The sequence below is a fragment of the Equus quagga genome, chromosome 21 (assembly GCF_021613505.1).
Source record: "Equus quagga isolate Etosha38 chromosome 21, UCLA_HA_Equagga_1.0, whole genome shotgun sequence".
In the NCBI taxonomy this organism is placed as follows: domain Eukaryota; kingdom Metazoa; phylum Chordata; class Mammalia; order Perissodactyla; family Equidae; genus Equus; species Equus quagga.
In genome coordinates, this window is record NC_060287.1 from 13,234,155 (window position 1) to 13,257,031 (window position 22,877).

Sequence of the window (22,877 nt, forward strand, 5' to 3'; positions counted from 1 at the left end):
TGATCATGATGACTTTAAGGAAATACCTTGTTTTCTTGGCTTCTTTCATGCCATTTTCCCTGGTTTTCCTTTTAACCTTTTCTGGCTCTTCTTCTTTATCTCCTATATGCTGACGCTTCCTTTTCTCTCAAAACTAAATGCTTAAATTCCTTTAGAACTAGCTCTGGGCCCTCATCTAATACCACCATCATTATTTTCTCATCACACACACACACACACACAGCTTTTAATATCACTTATATGCTGATGATTCCTAGTTTATTTCTCCAGGGCTTTCTTTAGAGCTTCAGACTCACACATCCAATTGTCTATTTTAAATGACTTAGAAGCATGATCAAGACTGACCTCTAGACCCCCAAATATGATTCTCATCTGGTCTTCTTCAACTCAATGAACACCATCTTCATCCACCCCACTGCACACTGCGTAAATCAGATGATCACTTTTGCACTTACCTCTCCTTTGTTTACTTATATTTATTCCATTGCTGAGTTTGGCCTATTCTCCAAAATGTATCTTGAATCGTTTCTTTTTCTCCATTTCCATTGTTACCACTCTAGTTTAATTTTCTCTCATTGAAACTATTGCCAAGTCTCTAATTGGTGTTCTTTTCACTTTTGCACTCGTTCAGTTCATTCACAATACAATGTTCGAGTTCCCTTTGAAAGATGAAATCTGACAATACTACTGTCTTGCTTAAATTACTACAGAATTTCCCAGTTTTCTTTAAATAGCATCCAAATACTTGACTAGGTCTGTAAGGCCTACGTGTCCAGGCTCCACTTGGCCTCACAGGCAGAACTTTGGGTTCCAGTCTCTGGAGCTCTTTCCTTTCTCGGTGTCTTTGTGTGTGCTGCTCCCACTGTCTGGAATGCTTGTTCTCATTCTCCTGACCTGGTTAATTCCTACTCACTCTTGGAGCATTGGCCTAAATGCCATTTTTTCAGAGACATCTTTCCTGACTCCAAAATCCAAATTAGGTCCCTATTCTTTTACCTTCTTGGCTTTCACCGCAATTTCAAACATTGTATCATTGGTTAAATGGTTTTTCCCCAGTAGACACTAAGCTGAAGCAAGCCAGGAACCACACCCGTCCGTATAGTTAGCATACAATATCCTTAGTATCTACAACGTTGTTGATAGTTGGTACTCCACATGAATTAGTTGAAATAATGATAAGAAATGAATAAAGGAATAAATGGATGAAGACTTGATTTTGTAAAATCTATTGTTTTGAAATGCAATGATACAAAACAACATGATTAGAAACCGACAAATGAGAGAAGAAAATTATTGCATTTAGTTTACTTATTTTTTATCCATTAAGATGGTAATTATATGTAAATATAAATTAAATATTTTTCATATGTATATTTTAGCATGTATCCACTATATCTTTCATATATATTGTGCATATATAAATGTGCATATCTTTTAGCTCATTTTGGTCACATTCCTTAATGTAAAATTCTGTTAGAAGTGTTGGATTAAATACATCTCACTTTCTGACACTTTGCTTGACTATTAGGATGACAGAATAATTTTTAGAAAATAGCATTAATGAATTATTGAACTGGATTAGTCTTACAATCATATTTTATGAGTTGGAATGGAACTTATTGGACATCTAGTCTACCAGCCTATTTAAAAAATGAGAAAATCCAGAGAAGCTAAGTGGCTTATCCAAGGAAAGATAATTCATTAATAACAGAGCTAGGATGAGAATCAAGTATTCTGACTTTTAATCCAATGTCCTTTTTTAGGAGCAAGCATAATTATTAGTTATCCAGTATTGAGAGCCAAATTAAGCCAAGCAAATTCAGGGTTTGGATTTGTAAATTAAATGTGGCTCTCTATGATAGAGGAAAAGCATCAGGTACACATGCTCAGATTTACAGGCCTCTCTTCTTTTATTTATGTGTGTGTATATATATATTTTTTTACATAAATATATCTTCTGTTTTATATATACATATATTTTGCCAGAAGGGAATTTAAATCTCTTCCAATTTATCCCTTCCTTTCACACAGGAGAAATTTAGGCTTATGGAGACTAACTAAATCCTGATCACCTAACCGAGTCAGCAACTTGAAGGAACTTGAAAGTAACATGATAGATCTTGAAGGAAGTAAAGTAACTTCCTTTGTTCTCTTTTTGTTCTTAATTTCTGATTTGGAAAAGTTTTCCTTTCTTGTGACATTTTTAACAAGAATTCACATAGAGAAAACCTGATCACCTGAGGTCTATTTCACACAATTTCTTCAGCAGAGGAAAGAGAAATTCTTTTTACTAATATTTTGGTTTCTTTTTCTAAAAAAGCTGTAATGAATACCCTGAAGTGAAACTTCAGGTAGTTTCATGTGTTTTGCATTGACAATTTCTCAGCTTTCTAGTCTTATGACTTTTTGTTTAGTTACTAAAAATGTACCAATTCTTAGGGCTTCAGAATGATTTTTTTTTAATGCTCACAATACACTAAGTGAAAAATCAGAATATAAATTTGTGTAAAAAGTGTGTTTATACTTTTTACTACTTTATACTACTCTAAGTGACTTTATTTGCTTCTTTATATACTGTGCATTTTCCAAGTTTTCTACAATGAAGATACATTACTTCAATAATTGGGAGAAATTCCATAATTTAAAAAATGTACTTAGAATCCAAGTTTTTGTAATCCAATATGTCCTGCCAAGCTGGACAGAAGTACCCAGTTTTTCTACCATGAATTTTTTCATAGCCACTTAAAGGTACCTAGGGACTGGATAGAATGATGAAAGCCATTTTCATGGTAAAAACAAAAACAAAAATAAAGAATTCACTTTAAATGGAGAGATCATTAAAACTCCAAAGCTATACCTCCATTCTCTTTTATATATAAGTGACTATTCTGTATTTATGACCTAAAACATACTCTAAAAAGATAACTTGTAAGGTCACAATGATCGATTAACATTTAGTAACTCAATGAACAGTAATAAAACCAAGAGGATTATGAACCAGAATCAATCAATGCAAACACATGAAAACAAACAAGTTTCACTTTAGAGGTTTATTTTACTGCTTTCTTGGAACTACAACTAACTAAAAAGACAATTTAAAAATAATTCATTTATGCAAATAAAATATTGATTGAAGAAATAATTGATGGAAAAATTGCCATGTTGATATTAGATATTCTTATATATTATAATTACAAAGTTTTCTTCTTCAGTGATAGCAACTGAAATTAAACTAAGACTGGGCCTGCGCTTAAAATAGCTCTGGGTATCATAAAAACAGTCACTGAATGAAGGAAGGAATGAATAAAATAGAATATATTCTCCTAGAAGGCTTATGAGATAGTTATTTATTCGTTCAAAACACATTTACTGAGCACCTAATCTGTGGGAGATGCAAAGGAGAACAAGGCATTTTGTCTGCCTTGTGATGCTCATTGCTTAATATGAGCCACTGAAAAAAACAGTCACCTGTTTCTGTGCCTGTCCCCTCCACTAGAGCTCTTTGGGGTTTCAGAGCTGTTTTACACATCTCAAACCTGGTCTCTAATATGCTCAATAAATATATGTGAACTGAACAGCTGGTCAAAAATACATCTGGAGGAAAAGGTTAATGTGTGTCATCTAAGAAGTACAAATAAAATGTGATGGTCATTCACAGGAGAGAAAGACTACATTAGGCAATGTGGAGAAAGGAAATCCTAGAGGATTAGCAAGCAGTGTAATTTAGCATGTCTAACAAAGCCCTTTATGCAACAGTCTTATCCTGCCATACAAATACAAATCACCCACTCAAGTCCTAATACAGGTTTCTAGCTCCTTCTCCTTCTCTCAAGCAGATTTTGCGGTACACAATTCTGATCTTGCAAGAATGTGCTACACAGCCTCTATGTTCCACGGTACAAGGAAGTTGCGACTTCGTGACCATCTCTTCCCACTTCTGTATAGGGAGCCAAGACTGCTCTTTGTTAATTGAACCATACAGGTTGGGGTCTGTCTCTTAATGTGGAGACACTGCCAAGCCAGCTGGAAGTTACCAGGATTACACAAGTCAGAGATGCAAATGGGGTTATGCTGGTTCAAGGGGAAAGGCCGCAGAAGCGACATCTTTCTTACTTCCTATGTAATATCCACTGCTCTGAAATTTTAAAGAAGTTTCTAGAACCATTCATGAGACTATTTCTCTTTTTGGGTACACTTTTTAGCTGACCAAAAAATGTGGACAATAGGAAATTTAAGAGCCAGTATACAAATTAATTAATTTTTATTAAGCACCTATTGGATTCCTAGCAATACAAGGAGCCATGGGTATAGGAAATTACCTCGAAAAGAATACAATCCTTGTATCTAAGAGTTAGAATTTAATACACATGAGAAATAAAGAAAAGATATCAGGAAAATCTGGTTTAATAGACTCAGCCCCGGTCTGCAGATAAGTGACTGCTCTGCTTAGCGTGACTAGCTACGTGAAGCTGAGCAAGCCACTTCACTTCTCCACACTTCCATAAAGTGAAGAGTTGGATCATGGAATTCATTGTTCCTTAATTAAGTTTAAGGACATTAGGCTAGATAAGTATCTCCTTTTGTTACTTTACATACACTCTTGGACCTCAAAAGAGTATCAAGGAAAAAGTGGGAATGAGCTACTGTTAATCACAGGTTACAAGAGTTTGAAGAAGCCTTTGTAATCATCTAGTCCAATAACTTACTTTAAAAATGAAGAAAGTGAGGCACAGAAATGTGAACTCAGTGGTCTAAGAGCACAGTCAGCAGTAGCTCAAGGTCTCTTGAGCCAATTCTCTTGCTTCTGTTTCTAATTACATTATTTGCTAGTCCTCCCAGATGCATAGCTTTATGTTCATCTGGACGTCCTTTTGGTATTCATTGAGATCCAGTTGTTTTTTTCCCACAGCTCTTTGATATTTAACTAGTTATCAAAAACTGAAAAGGCATGGGAAACAGCAAGGGCAGAGTGCAGTCATTTTTCAGGGAACGGAAGTAATATTTAAGCAGCACCCTTCCCTCACCTCTTCCGACCTAGCACAGCTGTCATCCCTTAGGCAGAAAACTACTGTTGAGAAGAAAACTCTTGTAGAAACTTAGATGTTCACATGTTAATTATATTTGGGAAAAGAGGGCTGTGAGAATACAGATATCCTGAACCTATTATATTCATGCCTACATAAAGAAACATGATTCGTTGAAGGTAATTATTTGCCATAGAATCTGCAAGTTTTTATTACATTTTGGGAAACAATAATCAAATAGAGTTGTTTAATTTAGCTCACAGTGTTCCCAAAAGCCATTGTGGAAAAAGAACTGTAAAGTAGGCTTATGGTTTATTTAAGTCCGTAATACTGTAAGACTTGCTAACGTACGTGATTGTCCTGGAAATTTTCCAGACCTTCTAAAACATGTCCTTTCCGTGACCCTCTGTTTAGAAACAACTCAACAAGGAAAGAAGGGTGGTTGATGTGATCTGAGGATTTTAATATCATAAGAAAGAGTTGACGCACCAAGAAAATATGCTTTTTAACACCATGAAATTTTACATATCAGCAGAAACTGCTAAATTTTACAGAAAAAATTTTACACAGAAATTCCTCCTTCTTTGAAGGGAATGCTTTATGCTTGTCTTAGGTCAGGACACTTCTCAATAAGGACAAGACTTTTTATGTTCTCTAGAAACACTTTCATGTGGCAGCTGAAAACAAATATGATAAAGAACTATAGAAAACAATGCTGATGGCATTAAAATTATTGGGAAAGAGATAGAAAAACCACTTGAACATAGGATTACCTAGGGAGAAATTTCCTACTATTTCACTGGCAGTAGGCTTAACATGTCTTTGACAGTAAGATGCACTCCAACATTCAAAGGTCACCCCTTAGCATTAGAAAAGGAAAAGGTGAAGACTGATGTCAACAGTCTTACAAAAACAAAAACAAACGAAACTCTACAGAGCTACCAAAATAATTGGGAAATGATCCATTTTCTTAATTATAATAATCAAATTATCAAAGTATACTCATTAATGTTTCATCAGTGGCTTCATCTTCACATATATCAAAGATGAATATGTATGTGCCTGTACATATATATAGAGAATACACATATTATATATAGTGGATTCACTCCCCAGCCCTTACTTAGTTCAGTCCCAACACATGGTCCAAAACCCAGAAGAAGGTTGGTGGACAGAGAGTTAGAGTCTGGAAAATGGTTTATGAAGCACTCTCTTCCTTCTTCCCTAGTGTTCTTCGTTACTGGGTACATAATGAGCATCCATTTTTGAAACTCTGATAGAATTTAAACTCAAACCAAATATACATTTGGAGTTGGGTAATATCTGGAGTCGCAAAATAGGATATCTTTTATTATGTTTGGTACCTGTCAATGTAAGCTCCTTACTGTCAACTTCCACTTCTTTTGGAAAATTCGTGTACCTGGTACTTCAAGACTGCAACAATAGGCATTTGCTGGAGTGTATAACAGAGAATAGAAGAGAATTTCAAATTTTATTTTAGGGGAAAGCCTACAACGGTATTAAGAGGAGATTAGAGAGAGAACATGAATGCTCATTGAACATCTTCTGGGAGTAGTATAATATGCTGCTTCATTTAATTTTTTTTTTTTTTTTCCTGAGGAGGAGTCACCCTGGGCTAACATCTGTTGCCAATCCTCCTCTTTCTTTGCTTGAGGAAGATTAGCCCTGAGCTAACATCCCTGCCAAGCCTCCTCTATTTTTTGTATGTGAAACACTTCTACAGCATGGCTGGTGAGTGGAGGGGGTTCACACACGGGATCTGAACCCACGAACCCGGGGCCGCCGAAGCAGAGTGTGGAACCACTTGGCCACGGGGTCGACCCTCATTTAATATTTATAACAATCATAAGAAGTTTTTCTTATCACCATTTTACACAGAAGGAAATCGGAACACAGAGAGTTTAAGCAACAAGTTTGAAGTCAAGAGTTATGACTTACATAAAGGTAAAGCAAGAAGTCTCACGAGTTCTAGCCAACGACCAAGTAGTATAAACTGACAGAGTAGCTGAAACGAGTGAAGGTAGTACTGAGTGACTGGGCTTTATGTTGTATGTGGGTTTTTAAAAGACTAGGCCCACATTTTCAGGTTTGCGTCACATTGTAAAGGTGACAATTAGTACTTGGTGCTTGGTACAGTATAAGTTACCAGATTGTGTTTACCAGCCGTTTTTTGAATATATAATTCCTTTTAAAAATGAGAATAATGCTAAGGAATACCCAAGTAATTCCTATCAGTCTTTTAAGGTGATCAACAGGGGAAAATACCTACTTGTATTTGGAGTTATAATTAAGCTAGAGAATATAGTTCATTCATAAAATTCATTTGTTAGAATTAGGCATTTCCTTTTCTATGAATAAACTAAAAGTTCAAATGGAAGGTTGCTTAACTCCTTTTCCTTGTTTTAAAAGGGAATAAAGAAAGACAGAGATACACAGTATAACTTTGGACACTGAAATGAATAGATCTAGTCTGATTTTAATTTTATTTCCCCAGAGACAAAGATGTAGATTTCACACCAACATTCAATGTTCCTTTAACACCAACTAAAGTCATTCTTTAAAGTCTTCTGTTAAAAAAAAAAAGATTACATTTTCCATTTAGCTAACAAATAGAGCCCTATATTCTTTCTATATGTAAAATGAGTTATAATCTTGCTCTTAGGATGTAGTAAAACTCCTCCACCTATAACCTCAAAATACTACTAGGTAGCTCCGGTGGTTTTAAAATAGATCCACAAATTGTTTTATACTACTGTCTTCAAAAGGCAGTCATAATGCCCCTCCCATTAGTATGAGCTGGATTTAATCACCTGCTTCTATCAAATAGAATAAGGTGGAAGCGATGATGTATGACTTCTGAGACTCGATCTTAAAAGGCATTATAGATTCCTCCTTATTCTGTGTCTTGGATCACTCACTCTGCGGGAAGCCAAATGCCATGTTACAGGGACACTCAAGCAACTCCATGGCAAGGCCAACACGGTGAGGGACTGACGCCTCCAACCAGCCCTCAGCAAGGAGCTGAGGCCTGCCGCCTGTGCCATGAGGGGGGGTTTGGAAGCAATTTCTTCAGCCACTGGTAGCCTTCAGATGACATTTGGATTGCAAACTCATAGGAGACCCTGAGCTAGAATCCCCAGCTAGTCCATTCCCAAACTCCCAACTTGCAGAAACTGTGAGATAATAAATGTTTGTTGTTTCAAGCCCCTAAATTTTGGGCCAATCTGTTATGCAGCAATAGATAACTAATATAGTAGCTAAAGTTACATAATGGATAAGAAAGTATCCAAAAATAAGAACCAAGCACAACCTCATTAGTTCATCTTTATATTATCACTCCATACGTCAAGACTATATTATGTTGACACTTGCGGGTACTACTTAAACAGTCTGTCATTTTGGCCTCTTTTTTCCCCCGCCTTACAGATTGTTCAGATCCTTTTTAGAACCACCCAAAATGTGTCTGATGAAACCTAGTGAGAGATCTGCCCTCCTTCTTGTTAACAGATCCAGTGGATCACAGCATAACCTTAAAGTTCTTTTCCAGTCACCTAGTGTGGTAACCTCAGTCAAACTCACAGAAAAGTAGTCCCACTGTGACACAGTCTACACACCTTTCCCAACCACAGTGTGCTGCACTGGATACAGTGTTATGTCTGTATATAGCCAATGGGCTGTACACAGCCCGTGGTTTATCAGTTATTAATCCAATCTTCATCTTAATGACTAAATGACTAACTCTCAATTCTAGGTGCTGCGCATACTGCATAAGAACTGAAGGAGGTTAGTGCAGGCTGCACAGTCAGAGCCAAATCTAGACACAATTTGATATAGCAATTAGAGTTCAGCATTAGCAAAAGCGACAGTTTTAAAAATAAAGTCTATCAGTTAGGAACACACTCAGCTTTGAGGAACAGAATGCCCAGCAACAGTGGCTTAAACAAGGATGGGGCTCCAGTTCCCATACAGTAAGGCCAGACCCAGGCAGTCCAGTGCTGCTGCAGCTGTTCAGAATGTGATGCATTTGCCTGCTCCTCCATTCTTAACATGTGCCTTTTGCCCTTATGGTGGGAAGACAGCTGCTATCATGTCCAGACACCAGGTATCATGTCCCAGCTCCAGGCAGGGAGAAGGGCTAAGGACAAAGCTTTGCTTTTGTTTCCCCAGAAAAGAAAGCCCTTTCCAGGCATTTCTGGCTACATCTCATTGACCAGAATTGGATCCCATCTCCAACCCAACTCCAGGAGAAGCTGAGAATTCAAATACGTAACCTTACGGTCTGCACAGAAAAGGACATCAAGAAAGAAATTGAAATGGGTGTGGAGTGATCTAACCCTTAGCACTTTGATATCTGTCACAGAAGGCAGCCTAAGGTTTATGTATATGTATATGTATATGTACACACACACACATTTTTTTTAAATCAATTTACTCAGCAGTACTTTGCCACTAAAGCAGTGCAGGGAGAAAATGCTTTGGTGCAGTCCTGGGTGGGGGTGCTTGACAGTGCTTAATATCACCAGCACTGAACGTAATAAATGTTATCCCTCTTTTCTATCATGAATATGAATGAGGCTCTGAAGGCTGAATGCAACCTAAGAATTTACGTGAGAAATGAGGCATGAAACATTTTTGAAAATATATTAGCCCAAAGTCTGTATTACTGCATATTTTATACCCTTTTCAATATGCTACAAAAGGTTTGAGCCATCAACTGAATGCCGCCAGAAAAGAACAAACAAGAACAAGGATACAAAAATAAATGCTGGGAGTCAAGTTCTCCCAAAACGTTCTTTATGGTCGGTATAATGATCACAGCAGCAGGCAGTTTGCTTTGCTCCAAACTCTCTCCATCAGCACTTCTGCAAGACTGGTTCTCCAGCAAGTTTACCCCAGGCCAAGTAGTCAGAAATATTCATGGAGCAGTCGGTATTGCAGAAAGCATTCCATAACCATCCTCCCCTGCCCTTGACACTTGGTTCCTCGTACCTTCTATGCATGAGATCTTTCCTCTCATTTTGAGAATATGAAGAAAACATGTCTGGTTGAGTGTTTTCTGATTGGGGATTCAGTTAATGTTTAAATCTTTTATTCTGAATGATTTTTATCCAACATAATATATTTTGTATGCATGGTCATATGATAATTATAACTATTAATATGTTTTACATCCTATAAGCTTTATCCCATGTTAATGATATTTAGTAAAATGGCCAAAATATGAAAATATTTACTCTGTTAAGATATAATTCATTATTTTAATCCTTTCTACTTTTACAGAGTTTTAAAAAGTTCTATAATGAATGTATATCATTCCTGTAGTTTGGAACAGAAATCAACTTCAGTTTTTCCAGAAGGCTGTAGTCTTCCCAGACTAGACCTGAGCCAAGTTTGGGCTTGCGAAGTGAAAACGCATGGGGCATCAGGTCTGTAGACCCATCAGCTGTTTGGATCCCAGAGAGTCTCAAGGTTCATGTACTGAGCATCCTCTGGAAACTCATAGAAATACCTATTCTTAGAGCCCAGACATGATAATTCAGTTGGATGGGGCGGGGGGGCTCAGAAGTCTGCATTGTTAACAAATACTCCAAGTGATTCTGATACAGGAGGTCCTTGGGCCACACTTGAAGAAACGTTGCTCTAAGTCATTTGCTCATTTGATGAGAGGCCACAGTCCGTACCGACGTCCATTCTTATGGACTCCAACGACAAGTGAGTCTCCCCATTCACGCTAATGAATGGTTCTCTCTCTGTCCCATCTTTCAAAATGTAAATTGCTCCTACTTTTCCTCAGTCACAAGGAGTTTATAGATTAATATTTGCATAGCACTTCTTAACACTTCATAATATTTCATTACATGGAAGTATTCTGTCATAGAGAAAAAATGTTTCTTAATTAGTTAAGTGCAATTGAATGCCTACTATGAATAAGACCAGAGATATTAAAGATAGATAAGACCATCTCCTTCTCCCAAATGAAGATTTCTAGATTAGATGCCCCTGCTTGTCTGTCACTGGGTATGAACTCCCTCAACGCATCTGTAGTGATAAATTGCATAGTACAATTGAATGGTTACCATTTTAGAAGGATCATTTCTTGGTCAATTAAAATGTCCAGAAAGATTGGTGTTAAAGTGAAGATATTTTATTTAACCCCTTTCTTCTAAGAACTTTCTACATCATTTTCTTCTTTCTAAGAGATGGTTCTATTTTTCTACTAAAAACCTAAAGAAGGATTTCTCTTGGCACAATGCACTCTGGGGAGCTCTTACTGTAAACCAGCCGTTATTTTTTCCTGGCTATCAGACAACGTTTCACTTAGATACTATATCTGAGGTCTCATCTAAATTTAGGAGAATGAGACTGCACATTTTAGAGATAATCTGCCAGCTGTGCTTGTGAAAGTGTCACTAAGCCCTTGAAAGACTAAGAGGAGGAGGAAGGGGAGCGAGAAGAGAAGAGAAGAGCTTCAATGACAACAACAATTGAGGGTTTCTAATCAGCTCCTAAATGCCAGCCATGAAGCTAAGTGCTTTCATGAAGCATCTCAATTAATCCTCAAGACAGTCATGAGATACAGGTTCTTTACAGACTGATTTTACAGATGATGAACACTGAGGCAGAGAGATTAATTAAATTGCTCAAAGTCTTATAGCTACTAAGGGCCAAACCAGGATTCAAAGGGAGCTCTGTCTGTTTTCAGAACTGGCAACCATGAGCTGCAGGGGGACCCTGGCGGGAGCCAGGCGCTCAGGCACTGTGCAGCGTGTGCAGCCGGCCTCGGGAGCACAGTTCTCTCACTCCCGCAGCATCGGAAGAGCCAGCAGAAACCGTGGCTGGTCCAAAGTTATGGCCCACTGTCTAATTCATCGGAGGGCCTCCGACAGCCTCAGAAATCAGGCTGGATTTAGGAACGCGAGCTCCCTGTCCTCACCAAATCAGCCCCTCACAATTCATATGCTATATACCCTCTGCCTATTGATCAATCTACTGCGCCAAGGAAGGTCAGTTCTAAATTTTCTAATGAAACTATCAGAATGATTAAAGAGAACCCACAGCTGTCAGAAAAATATCAAAATTCAGTATGATGCCTGAGTCGGCCCTATTGACACATACATTATTTTTTGTTACAGGGTGAATAGCAACTATCTGACTGTTAATATGTTATTATTATTAGAGAGGCCCAAGGTTCAGACATTCTTAATTGCTTGAACTCCTGGGCTAATTAATGCAGTTTTAAAAGGGATATGTCAGGAATCACACTATATGTTTTTACATCAAATATAAAAACACAAGGCACGTGCCCCACGCTGAAGGTTGCCAGATAGTTCTAAGCGTTTAGCACAGGTCTTGTCAGAGAAAACCCCAGTATATTAATTTAACAGGCTCAGAGTTACTTACCAAAAGGCTGTAGAGCACGATGTTTTGCATAATCAAAATGGCGTATTCACTCAAGTCATCATTTGATTTTTTTCATTTATATTTCAATTCACAGGGGCATAAGCATATCAATTACAAAACAACCTACAATAACTAAATACAAAACAGCTACAAGGCCATCTAAGTATTGTACACGACACCTAGCGCCACACAGAGCTCGGGGACAAAATGATCTTCACAAACACGTAAATGCTGACTGTTCACTTCACCTGGTGGGAAATGCCCTGTAGTCTCTTTCCTTGAAGGGTTTGTATGTTATTACTCAGAAGAAAATCATCATCTTCACTTACATCTATGAAAAGAGAGAAACATTATATATAGATTATCAGAAATTACAAGATTTAAGAAGTTTATGTGCAATTTAGTACTCATTATATTTTTCTTTATTCTATTAAGACACTATATTGACTAGATCATAAATGTTTACTTTCTTTTTTTTTTTTTTTTGAGGAAGATTAGCCCTGAGCTAACATCTGTTGCCAATCCTCCTCTTTTTGCTGAGGAAGACTGGCTCTGAGCTAACATCCATGCCCATCTTCCTCTACTGTATACATGGGATGCCTACCACAGCATGGCTTGCCAAGCAGTGCCATGTCCACACCCGGGATCCGAACTTGTGAACCCTGGGCTGCCAAAGTGGAACATGCGCACTTAACCGCTGCACCACAGGGCCAGCCCCAAATGTTTACTTTCTTAAAGATATGTTATTCTTACAAGAAACAGATCAAAATAAAATAGAAATTTAACAAATAAAAATGAAGAATGCCACTGACCAAGTGTGCACCTGCACAAGCCACAGAACCTCTCTGGGCCTCAGTTTCCCTGTTGGTAATAAAAGAGTCACATGTAGATACTAAAGCCACTTCTAACTCCAGAATGCATGATTCCATGAAGTTATCACCTCACCCGTTTCTGTGAAACTAAGCTTTCCTCCCCTGGCATTTTGAGCTTCATTAGCTTATGTCTTCTCCACATGAATTATTTATGTTGAAATTGTTCTCTGCATGCTTTAGTAAAAGCTTTGGAATGGGGCATCCATTTGCTTGCAGCTAAATGAAACCTTTTCAAAAGGTAGTACTATTTCCCTTTCAGGTCCTGTAAAAGGGGCTCCATTTATTTAACCCTGACAAGCACACTGAGCTAAAGGAGGGCTGGACTTTATGGACTACTGGATCCAAGGCCCTCAGTCTACGGAGGAGGAGACTGAGACCCACAGAAATCACCTGGCCACCCGGCCCGTTATTTTTCCTTTCACCTTCACTCCTGTTTATTTGCAATCATTGCTACTTTCTGCGGGGAGGAAGGGGCCTCAGTCTCAGAGCTATTCACTGCTCAGTCGCAGAGGTATTTACATCAATAACTTCATATTTAAAATCAGAGTAACCACACTATAGGATTCCAGAAAATACTTAAACTTTAAAAAGAGCTGGGTTTGTGAGCCGGCTCTTTGAAGCAAGATCTTCTATCACGGCATCAGGATGCTAGAAGTAGAATTTTGCAGTTTTAGTTTTTTGTGTGTTTTTTTTAGTTTCTGTATTTAGGAAACAAATTTCTTTATTCTGTTCTTTATTCCTTTCCATCTCTCCCCCTTTTTGATCCTTTAACTTGACGTTTGGAGCACTCCCTCTATAATTATTCTTCTCGGGACAGGAAAAGAACAGTAAAGTGGTCCCCTGTACTCTAGAATCTGGAAGCAGCTGAGGAATATGCACAAGGCATTTATATCACTTACATAACAAGGTAAGACAGTAAAATGAGTGACTCACCCAAAGCGATGGGGAGAGATCACCATGACCTAGAGTGCTTGTGGAAGAGGCGGGGCCCCAATGGAAGCTCAAAGAATGGACATCGTTTGAAAAGGTGGAAAGAAAGGAAAAGTTACAAATATAGTGGCAACGCTGTGAACACTAGCCTATAGTGTGGAATGAGTGGAACATGCTGAATTAAGTGTAGAGATTGAGACTGGTCAAGCAACAGGCAAATCGGAATATATCATAGGAGGAGGTTGGGCTGGAAGGGTAAGTGAGGTCAAATTTTAATGGGCCTTGAGTGCCAAGTGGAGGAAGTTGGACATACTCACAGACCAATATTGCAAATAAAAATATTTACAGGAGTCAAACAAGTAACTTAACTAAATGAGGTGAATTTTGTCAAGGAGACAATGGTATGTCAGTGGTAAGCTGTAGGGCCGCCATTGCTAAAGGGCAGCCATTACTCTCAACTCTCTTAGAATTCGAGCCCAGGATTGTCCATTTCCCTCATGTTTTTCAAGACAGTATAAATACATGGATTTTAAAATTTCCTGACTTTTAAATTACTGTATGCCCCAAACAAGCTTTTCCTCAGAATAAATTTACAGAGCTACTAGTTTGTGGTCTGCTGTAGAAGACCTTTGAGGGTTTTGGACTAACAAAGGGAAACCAGGAAAATGGCATTTTATGCAGTGTGAAAGATGACACGTTTAGAGCCCTATTACATTAGAGCCAGAGCAGCTGTCTCAGAGGAACTGCTTTTTACATCTTGTTTTCTTTATCTTCCAAACTGGACCAAACTACCAACATTCCAAGAAGTCAGTAAGGACAAGAATACCCTCTTTGTAAGGACTGATAAAACTGGACTTTGCTGATGACCAAATTGCTAACCAATCAATGAAGTACAAGTCTAGCCTTCTGCCTGATGACTGAATCTCAAACCACAATCAATGAAGTACAAACCTGGCCCTACCTCATCTAGCACCAAGGCACTCTTCTTCAACACAATTCACCTCATCCTCTCTTTTCCCCATAAAATCCTTGAACTCCTCTCCTAGAATTGGAACACATTTTGGGTCTCTACCTGAATCTGTGTCTCCAGAATTACAATTCTAATTGCCCAAATAAATATCTGCTGTTTAAATTGTAGTGGATTTTCCTCAGTGGGCAGAAGATTACCCATTTGTTTTGTGGTCTTATACATTTTTATTTATTTGTAATCTCCCAAATATTACCCTATAGGAACATTTATCAAGACAAAAGCAATTTTGTCCTAAGTAGCAACAAAGTCACCATAGCTGAATTAGGCGATATGCAGTTGTATTTTCCAAAGATGACTGCAAAAATCTCTCTCATACCACATATTCTGCAATGTGACCTTGGCACTCCTCCATCAAGAAATGGCGTTCAATTCTCTTCTTGAATTGAGCTGGCCTTAGCGAGTCACTTGTCACAGTAGAATGCAGTGGAAATGATGTTTTGTGACCTCCAAGGATAGGTCAGAAGAAGTCTTGCAGTTTCTACCTTGATCTTTTGGGATGCTCACTCTCCAGACACTTCCTCGTGTGATGTGTGAAGCTCCCTCTCAGGTCCCTCCCTCTTGAAACCCAGCCCTTAGCCTGAGAGAAGCTTAAGTCACATGAAGAGGCCACATATTGGTTTTCCAGTTGACAATCCCAGCCTTCAAGTTATCCCAGAACAGGTACCAGATGTACCTGTAAGTGAAGAAGCCCTTAGATGATTCCAGCCACCAGGCATTTAAGTCCTCCCCAGTCATTCTAGTCTTCTCCGAGGAAGTCTCAGACATCACAAAGCACTGCTCATACTGAATTCCTGACCCACAAAATCCATGAGCTTAATAAAATGTTTGATGTCATTAAGTTTTGAGGCGATCTGTTTGCAGCAATACATTATCAGAACATGCATAAACTACACAAGTGGGTCACAAACAACAGTGTACATAAGAATGCACCATCCAATGTAAATATGCAGACTCCAACAAAAAAAAATGGGATTAGGTAAAACAATGTAATATTTCTAATCAGCTTCTAGGTGATTCTAATGAAGATATTTCTGACCATACTCAGGTAAGTATAATCCTATAAGAAATCCCCTAAAAAACTGAAGGGATCCCAAGACTCACTTGTACAGAGAACTAGAACTCTGAGTGTTCCCATCACTCAAGTCAGAAAGCCTTCCCTGGAAACAAAAGAGGCGCACTCAGCAGGCAGCCTCTGCTTAGCGGGTTTATTCCCACATCATAAGCAGATGTTCACGTATGAAACAGGACTTCTCTCTGTCACTCCTCATGTAGTCCAGGCTAACCAGAGTTAAATTACATGCTCCTAGGAAATGTTTTAAATGAGTGTGGTCCCTGAAAATTAAACAGAACAGTAAATACATTTGTGACTATACATTTGCCATCTTGAAAATGAGAGTATCAAGCCAATAAAGAAAAAGAATTAATAAGGTCTGGAAAAATTAAGCCAAAATATTTAGATGCTTACTCTGAAGAGGCTGGCCAAATAAAATAAGATTGATTTATTTTAAGAATCCAGGAAAGAAAGTTTCAAACCAATGGCAATTCAAATGTTAAACCGGAAGGCTCTAACAACATCTCTCCTCTACCAATGGGGTGTTTTTGAGAATGAATCTCATCAAAACCATAGGTAAAGAGGATTATTTTAAAAATACTTTTGCAGCAGTATGGATGGAGTTAACACACCTTTCATTACTAACCACGTTTCCTGAACTTATCCAGCCCCTTACTTCCTTACTACTATGTCAATTTTTTTTGCATCTCTTCTGTTTTATAGAATAATCTGTCACGGTCATACTGCTGGAAAATCTCTAAATCTCCAAATATATGTTTCCTTTTTATATTTTTTACAAATTTTGCTTTGCTTTTATTCTTTATACTTTCTGGTATAAAATATGAAAACTCTGTTTTTGAAACTGTCTCGACTTAAATCATAACTTGATCTTAGACAAATTTCAATTCATAGACTTCGAAGTTTGTTCTTTTCAGGTTTTGTTTTTCTTAAAACTAAGGCCAAAATAAGTTTAAAGATCCTAAAATTGATTTTAATTTACTAAAATGAATATTATGAATATTCTGCTTTTTTATGATGCTAAAAATACAATTCATATGAATTACAGATTAATTTCCCTTGATACCTAAACTATGACAATTTTTCAGTTGTAAAGTCCTGAGCACTTAATTTATCCTACATTTACTTCACAGATGTCTCTTTGAATAGCAGATGTAGGTTTAGATAAAATTCTTCTTAGAAGAAGGAAATGGACGAGATAAACTAAAAATGTTATGCTTCTGGTACTCAACTTATTCTGATAAATTTTGTCTTAACTGACATAACACAGTCATGTTATCGAGTTAAATGAATATCTTTATGGATTAAAACACCAGGCACAAATACTTGGCTAAATATAGCCTGTAGAAGTTTCTTTCATTAGGCCCCAATACTCTTTATAAAAGACTGAAATGCTGTTACTATAATATGGGTCATGTAGAAATACCATTTTGAAATTGACATTGAGAGAAATGTTCTTTTTTTCTTGGTCTTGGAGTTTGTAACAGATTCTTTAGGAGTTAATGTCACTCCCGCCTATATATTTTTTTATTTCCCTATATATTTTCTTCTGTTTTATTGAGGTTGCAATTGCATCATTAGTGTTCAATAAAATCATGGGCTGTGGCTCACAGCGATGGTGCACCTTCATCTCACTAAACTTCACGGGCCGCCTATCTCACTAAACTTCACGGGCCGCCTATCCACAGGCACAGTAAACCACTCTTAAGTCATTATGCAATTAACAGTTAAAAAGTAGTGTTTAAAATGAGAAAGAAATATTATGGGTTGATATGTAGGGCACTAATTGCTTAGAAATACTCTGAGGCTTCCAAATGAAGCTACTACACCCATAAAATTCAGGTCCACAACTTGTGGCTGTCCCTCCCCCACTGAATCTCGCCCTTCAATTTACAATGGCACCGACAGCCTTGGTCTCAGGCCATCAACCCTTCCTAGCACAGCATTAATCCCTAGAAAATGTCCTGTGACTCAGCTGCTACTGCTGAAATGTCAGCTGATGTTCTTAAACACACACACGTACCAACACAACGCGCAGAACACAGGGTCACTCAAGAATCTGAGAAATAGCGAAGTTGAGAAGATTTTGTAAAGCCTTCATTTTTCTTCTCTGATAAAGAACAGATGACTAATCAGAAAAACCTCATCTAAGGCCAAGAATTTTTGCTGCTTTGTCAGAGTAGTTGTAATAGAATTACCTGCCTATTACTCCTAAATTAAAAAACAAAATTCACAGAAAGTTTTAAAAAATAGAATACTTGAAGAGATTTATGGCAAAATTTATAACTAAAAATAATCTATAATAGTTATAACTTTTTTATCCACAGATCAACATATAATAATCTGAAAATAACATGTGTTCATTAAAGGGATGGGGGATGGATGAATGGATGGGGGATGGATGTCTGACTAACCTACTGGGAGTGTGAGTAAAGATAGCTGACAGCTGTGAGGGGAAGGTAGAGTCCAACCAAAACGTGATAAACATTTCCTATTTTGTAATTAAAAGAAAATATCTAAGATAATCCCAAAATATTTCACCTGTATAATAGGAAAATTGTCAATATTTAAAAATTCAGTAAAATTGTTTACTAAAATGTTACACGATTTTGGATAAAACTGAAATATTTCAAAGGAAAATTATTAGTTTTATAAATAATTACTTCATAAATCTAAGAGCTGTGTTACAAAAACAAAAAGCAAAATCTGAACACAGTGTATAATCAAACCATTAAACTCCTGACTATAAAAAATACACTATAGGGCAAGCCCAGTGGCGCAGCGGTTGAGTTTGCACACTCGGCTTCAGTGGCCCAGGGTTTGCCAGTTCAGATCCCAGGTGTGGACCTGTGCACTGCTTGTCAAGCCATGTTGTGGGAGCATCCCCACATATAAAGTAGAGGGAGATGGGCACGGATGTTAGCTCAAGGCCAGTCTCCCTCAGCAAAAAAGAGGAGGATTGGTGGTGGATGTTGGCTCAGGGCTAATCTTCCTCAAAAAAAAGAAAAAGAATACACTATAATTCCCTTTGTTCCAAGATATTAAATATTTTTTAGTTAAAAATAAGAAACTCTTAGATAATCAATAACTAATATAATCAATTATTTCTTGTTTCAGTAACATTGGAGGACGACCAAGGAGATCAATTTTTCATGCTGTTGTTCATCTTTGTTAACTCTTAAGACTTTTTGTTTTATTCATTACCTTCTCAAAGTTAAGTAATTTTAATTATGAAGTCATTTATTATTAATAAGTTTTTCTATACCTGCTGCTAATTTGCTCTTGAGAATTTTTAAATGGTAAAATGATATAATTTTGCATTAATAATAAAGGTTACTTCTCTTAAATTTTTAAAGCAAACCTAAATATAACACATCTTTATGTTATATGTATATTAATATATTGATGTTATTTTTAGAGGGTTTTTCTATGTGCTTATTTTTAATACATTTTAAAATTCTTTTAAGACACTAAAGACTTCAAATATTATTTGCAGTTGATTCTTTGCTTCAACAGGCAACTTAATTAGATTCCACTTCCTTTCTATATGTCTACGTGTATCTTCACACGCACAAGTATATATTCTATTAATAATATATATATTCTATTCTATTCTATTAGTTGTTCCCTTTTAAGAAGACCACAATGCCCTGCTTATTTTAATGGAGAAAGATGTAAATTTTTCTTACCTGCCCTTTAAACCACTTTGGGAAAATGCAAAGTCAGCTGAACTAAATTTAGCAATTACCTTCTAGCTGACAGAGTCTTCTGATGTGGGAATCATTCTCAGGCTTGCTGGGCTCCTGCCAGAGTGTGTCATTCACAGTTTTTCCTTCTAAAGTAAAGCAAAGGATTGGTTAGCAGAATTCACGGTAATATCTGTCCAGCAGGTGTAAGAAATCTGAAATCAAAACAAGTTCAGCACACAGTGGTAACCTGGTAAGTGATACGCTAAGAGAGCTCTGTGGTCCATTCTGGGGAGTTCTAGTCCCTGGTGGACACTCCAGATGGGCTCCTATTTATTTCCATGAACTATGTAAGCACGCAAGCATACATAATAGAATGCTTCTACTGAAATACTTCTTGGTAGCTTATGATTACATTATTCTTTGGAGTATTGTTCCTGAATTAATAACCATTTATTTTTTATGCATAAGTTAAAGTATCCCCACCCTCCACGTTCCTCATTATTTTTAACAAAATGATTAATTACGTAGAGAGAACATTGAGCTGTGATAGTTTCAAGGAACTCTAAGACCCTTGCATGGAAGAACCGTGATTCGCTCAGCCTTGTCCTCCCAACACCTAGCAGAGGGCCTGGACATATTGTAAAGAAGTGAACTGCAACAAAGTGAAGAATCCCGTCTAATCTCCTTACCAAAGACTAACCATTCCACGTGCTGCATCATAACACTGAGAAAGACAATTTTAAATAACGCAACCGAAGCATTGCTTGGAGAGAAAGTCAGCATGCTGTGCTATTTTCAAAGTCACTATTTGCTCTCACTTTTGACTACAGAGAAGGCAGTTGATCATCAAGAATTATCTTAGGATAGAAGCATCTGTAGTCTTGTGTGCACAAACCAAGTAGTTTGCTTTGAGAATGGATCTAGCTGGAAAAAAAAAATTTTGCCTCACTATCTTTTTTTTAAGACTATGCACTATTCAAATCAGGGCTGAAATCCAAAATATTTAGTAACCAGTGCCCACAGGGCCTTGAATAAGGAGACAGGACCCAGCCCCTGTGGATGCTGCCACTGGAAGAATATCAGACCCGATTAAAATGCAGACACACTTGGAAGATGCATCCATTGATGATCATCAGCTTGGCCTGAATGAGCGTTTCATATCCTATCCAGGAAACTGGTTTTGAAAAGAGGGGGAAAGGAGTTTGAGCATCTGACTCCTAGGCTCTGCTCAGGAGAAAGAAAGGAGAAAGGGTAGCTACAAGGTAGACAAACTGCATAAAACATGAATGCCTGACTGAATGAGCCAGTGGTTTTCATTCACTATGAATGTTTTACAATTAGTGACTCTCGATGTTCTGTAAGGGATGGAGAGGCACTATCCATTAACTTTCTAAAGTAATTAATAGAATCAGATATTCACTTTAGAATTAAAATACAGAGCCAATTGCCTTTATTATTACTATGATACTGTAATCATAGAAACTAAAGGAAAAGTCTGTTGTTTGAAATGTTATGGAAGAGTCTTTTGTAATCTAAACATTTTCCACTTCTTTTTTATTCACTCCTAGATTCATACATCTGAAAAGATACCTAAGATGTCACCTTGACCATGGTCCTACCAAGCTAAAGTTGGGAAGCTGGAAGATAATCAGTCAATAAACCACCAAAGAGAATTAGTTTTTTTAATATAAAAGGAGATTATTCTGAATAAATCAATGACTTCTTCGTCTTAGCCTTTTAAAGTTAGAATGGAACCACATTTCTTTTTTTAATTTCTTCTATAGAATTCAAAGACAACTCAATCTGACTTTCGTTAACCACTTATTGTTGCTTTATGGAAGTAGCAGAAGAAAATTACTTTTAGGGAAACATATCATTTTCACAAGTAACCTTATGAATTACTAACCAAATACTTTGTTTTCAGACATAGATCTCTGGATTGACCTAGAATAATAAAAGAAACAGATATTTAAGTCTAGATTTAATAAATAATATTTTAATCAAACAAATTAAATCATTTAGACATGTGCAATGCCTTAGAGAGGAGAAATAAATTCTATCTCTAAGTTCTACATATGGTCCTGAATTTTTCTGATCCAAGATGCCAAAGTGTAGTTAATACAAGTATAACCTTGGCCTGGAAATTTCCACGCAATATGGAGAAACTAACGTCCATAAAACCTGCTAAAAAAGAGTGGGCCATTTCTACATGAATGTATCTCAAGATAATCAAATAGTTCATGTGGGAAAGTTCTTTTTCAAACAATTCTCTTCAATAAATACAGAAAGAATGATGCAAATTGAATACCATTGTACAACCCCCAATAAAACAACAGATCTGGGCAATAATCATCAATTGCTGTTAAAGCTTTTAATTGAAAGGCTGATGGGCAACTTTGTGCTGGATGGATCAGCCTGATACCATCTGAACCCACTAAGCAATACCACCATCATAAAAATAGAGACAACCAGGTATACGGGCTTCCAATGTCATGCAACAGGAAGCATGAAGTCACCGATGACCCACTTTAAAATATACATATATACCAAACTTGATTTTCTCAAGCCTCGAGATCTAACTAAAACTTACAGAAACACAGAGGATAGAGGAGCATGTTTTTAAGAAATACCACAAAGATCCAACAAGCAAAATGCAAAAATATGGGAAATTCCTCAGAACAAACACTCCAGTTTCTTCAACAAACAAATGGAGAGAGAGACTCATATTAAGAGACATGAACCAAATGCATTGCATGGATCTTGTTTGAATCCTGACTCAAATAAACCAACCATAAAAAAAAGCACTTGAGGTTATCAGAAAAATTTTAACATTGACTGTAT

At 37.2% G+C, this 22,877-nt stretch overlaps 1 protein-coding gene across 1 annotated transcript in view; it reads right to left on the reverse strand.

The window, feature by feature from the left end:
* SAMSN1 (SAM domain, SH3 domain and nuclear localization signals 1) overlaps positions 1-22,877 on the reverse strand; it is a 131,482-nt gene that overhangs the window by 85,315 nt on the left and 23,290 nt on the right. The window contains 4 exon segments of the mRNA XM_046647940.1: positions 5,817-5,883; positions 12,696-12,777; positions 20,096-20,182; positions 21,943-21,980. Of these exon segments, the coding sequence (XP_046503896.1) occupies positions 5,817-5,883; positions 12,696-12,777; positions 20,096-20,182; positions 21,943-21,980 (274 nt within the window).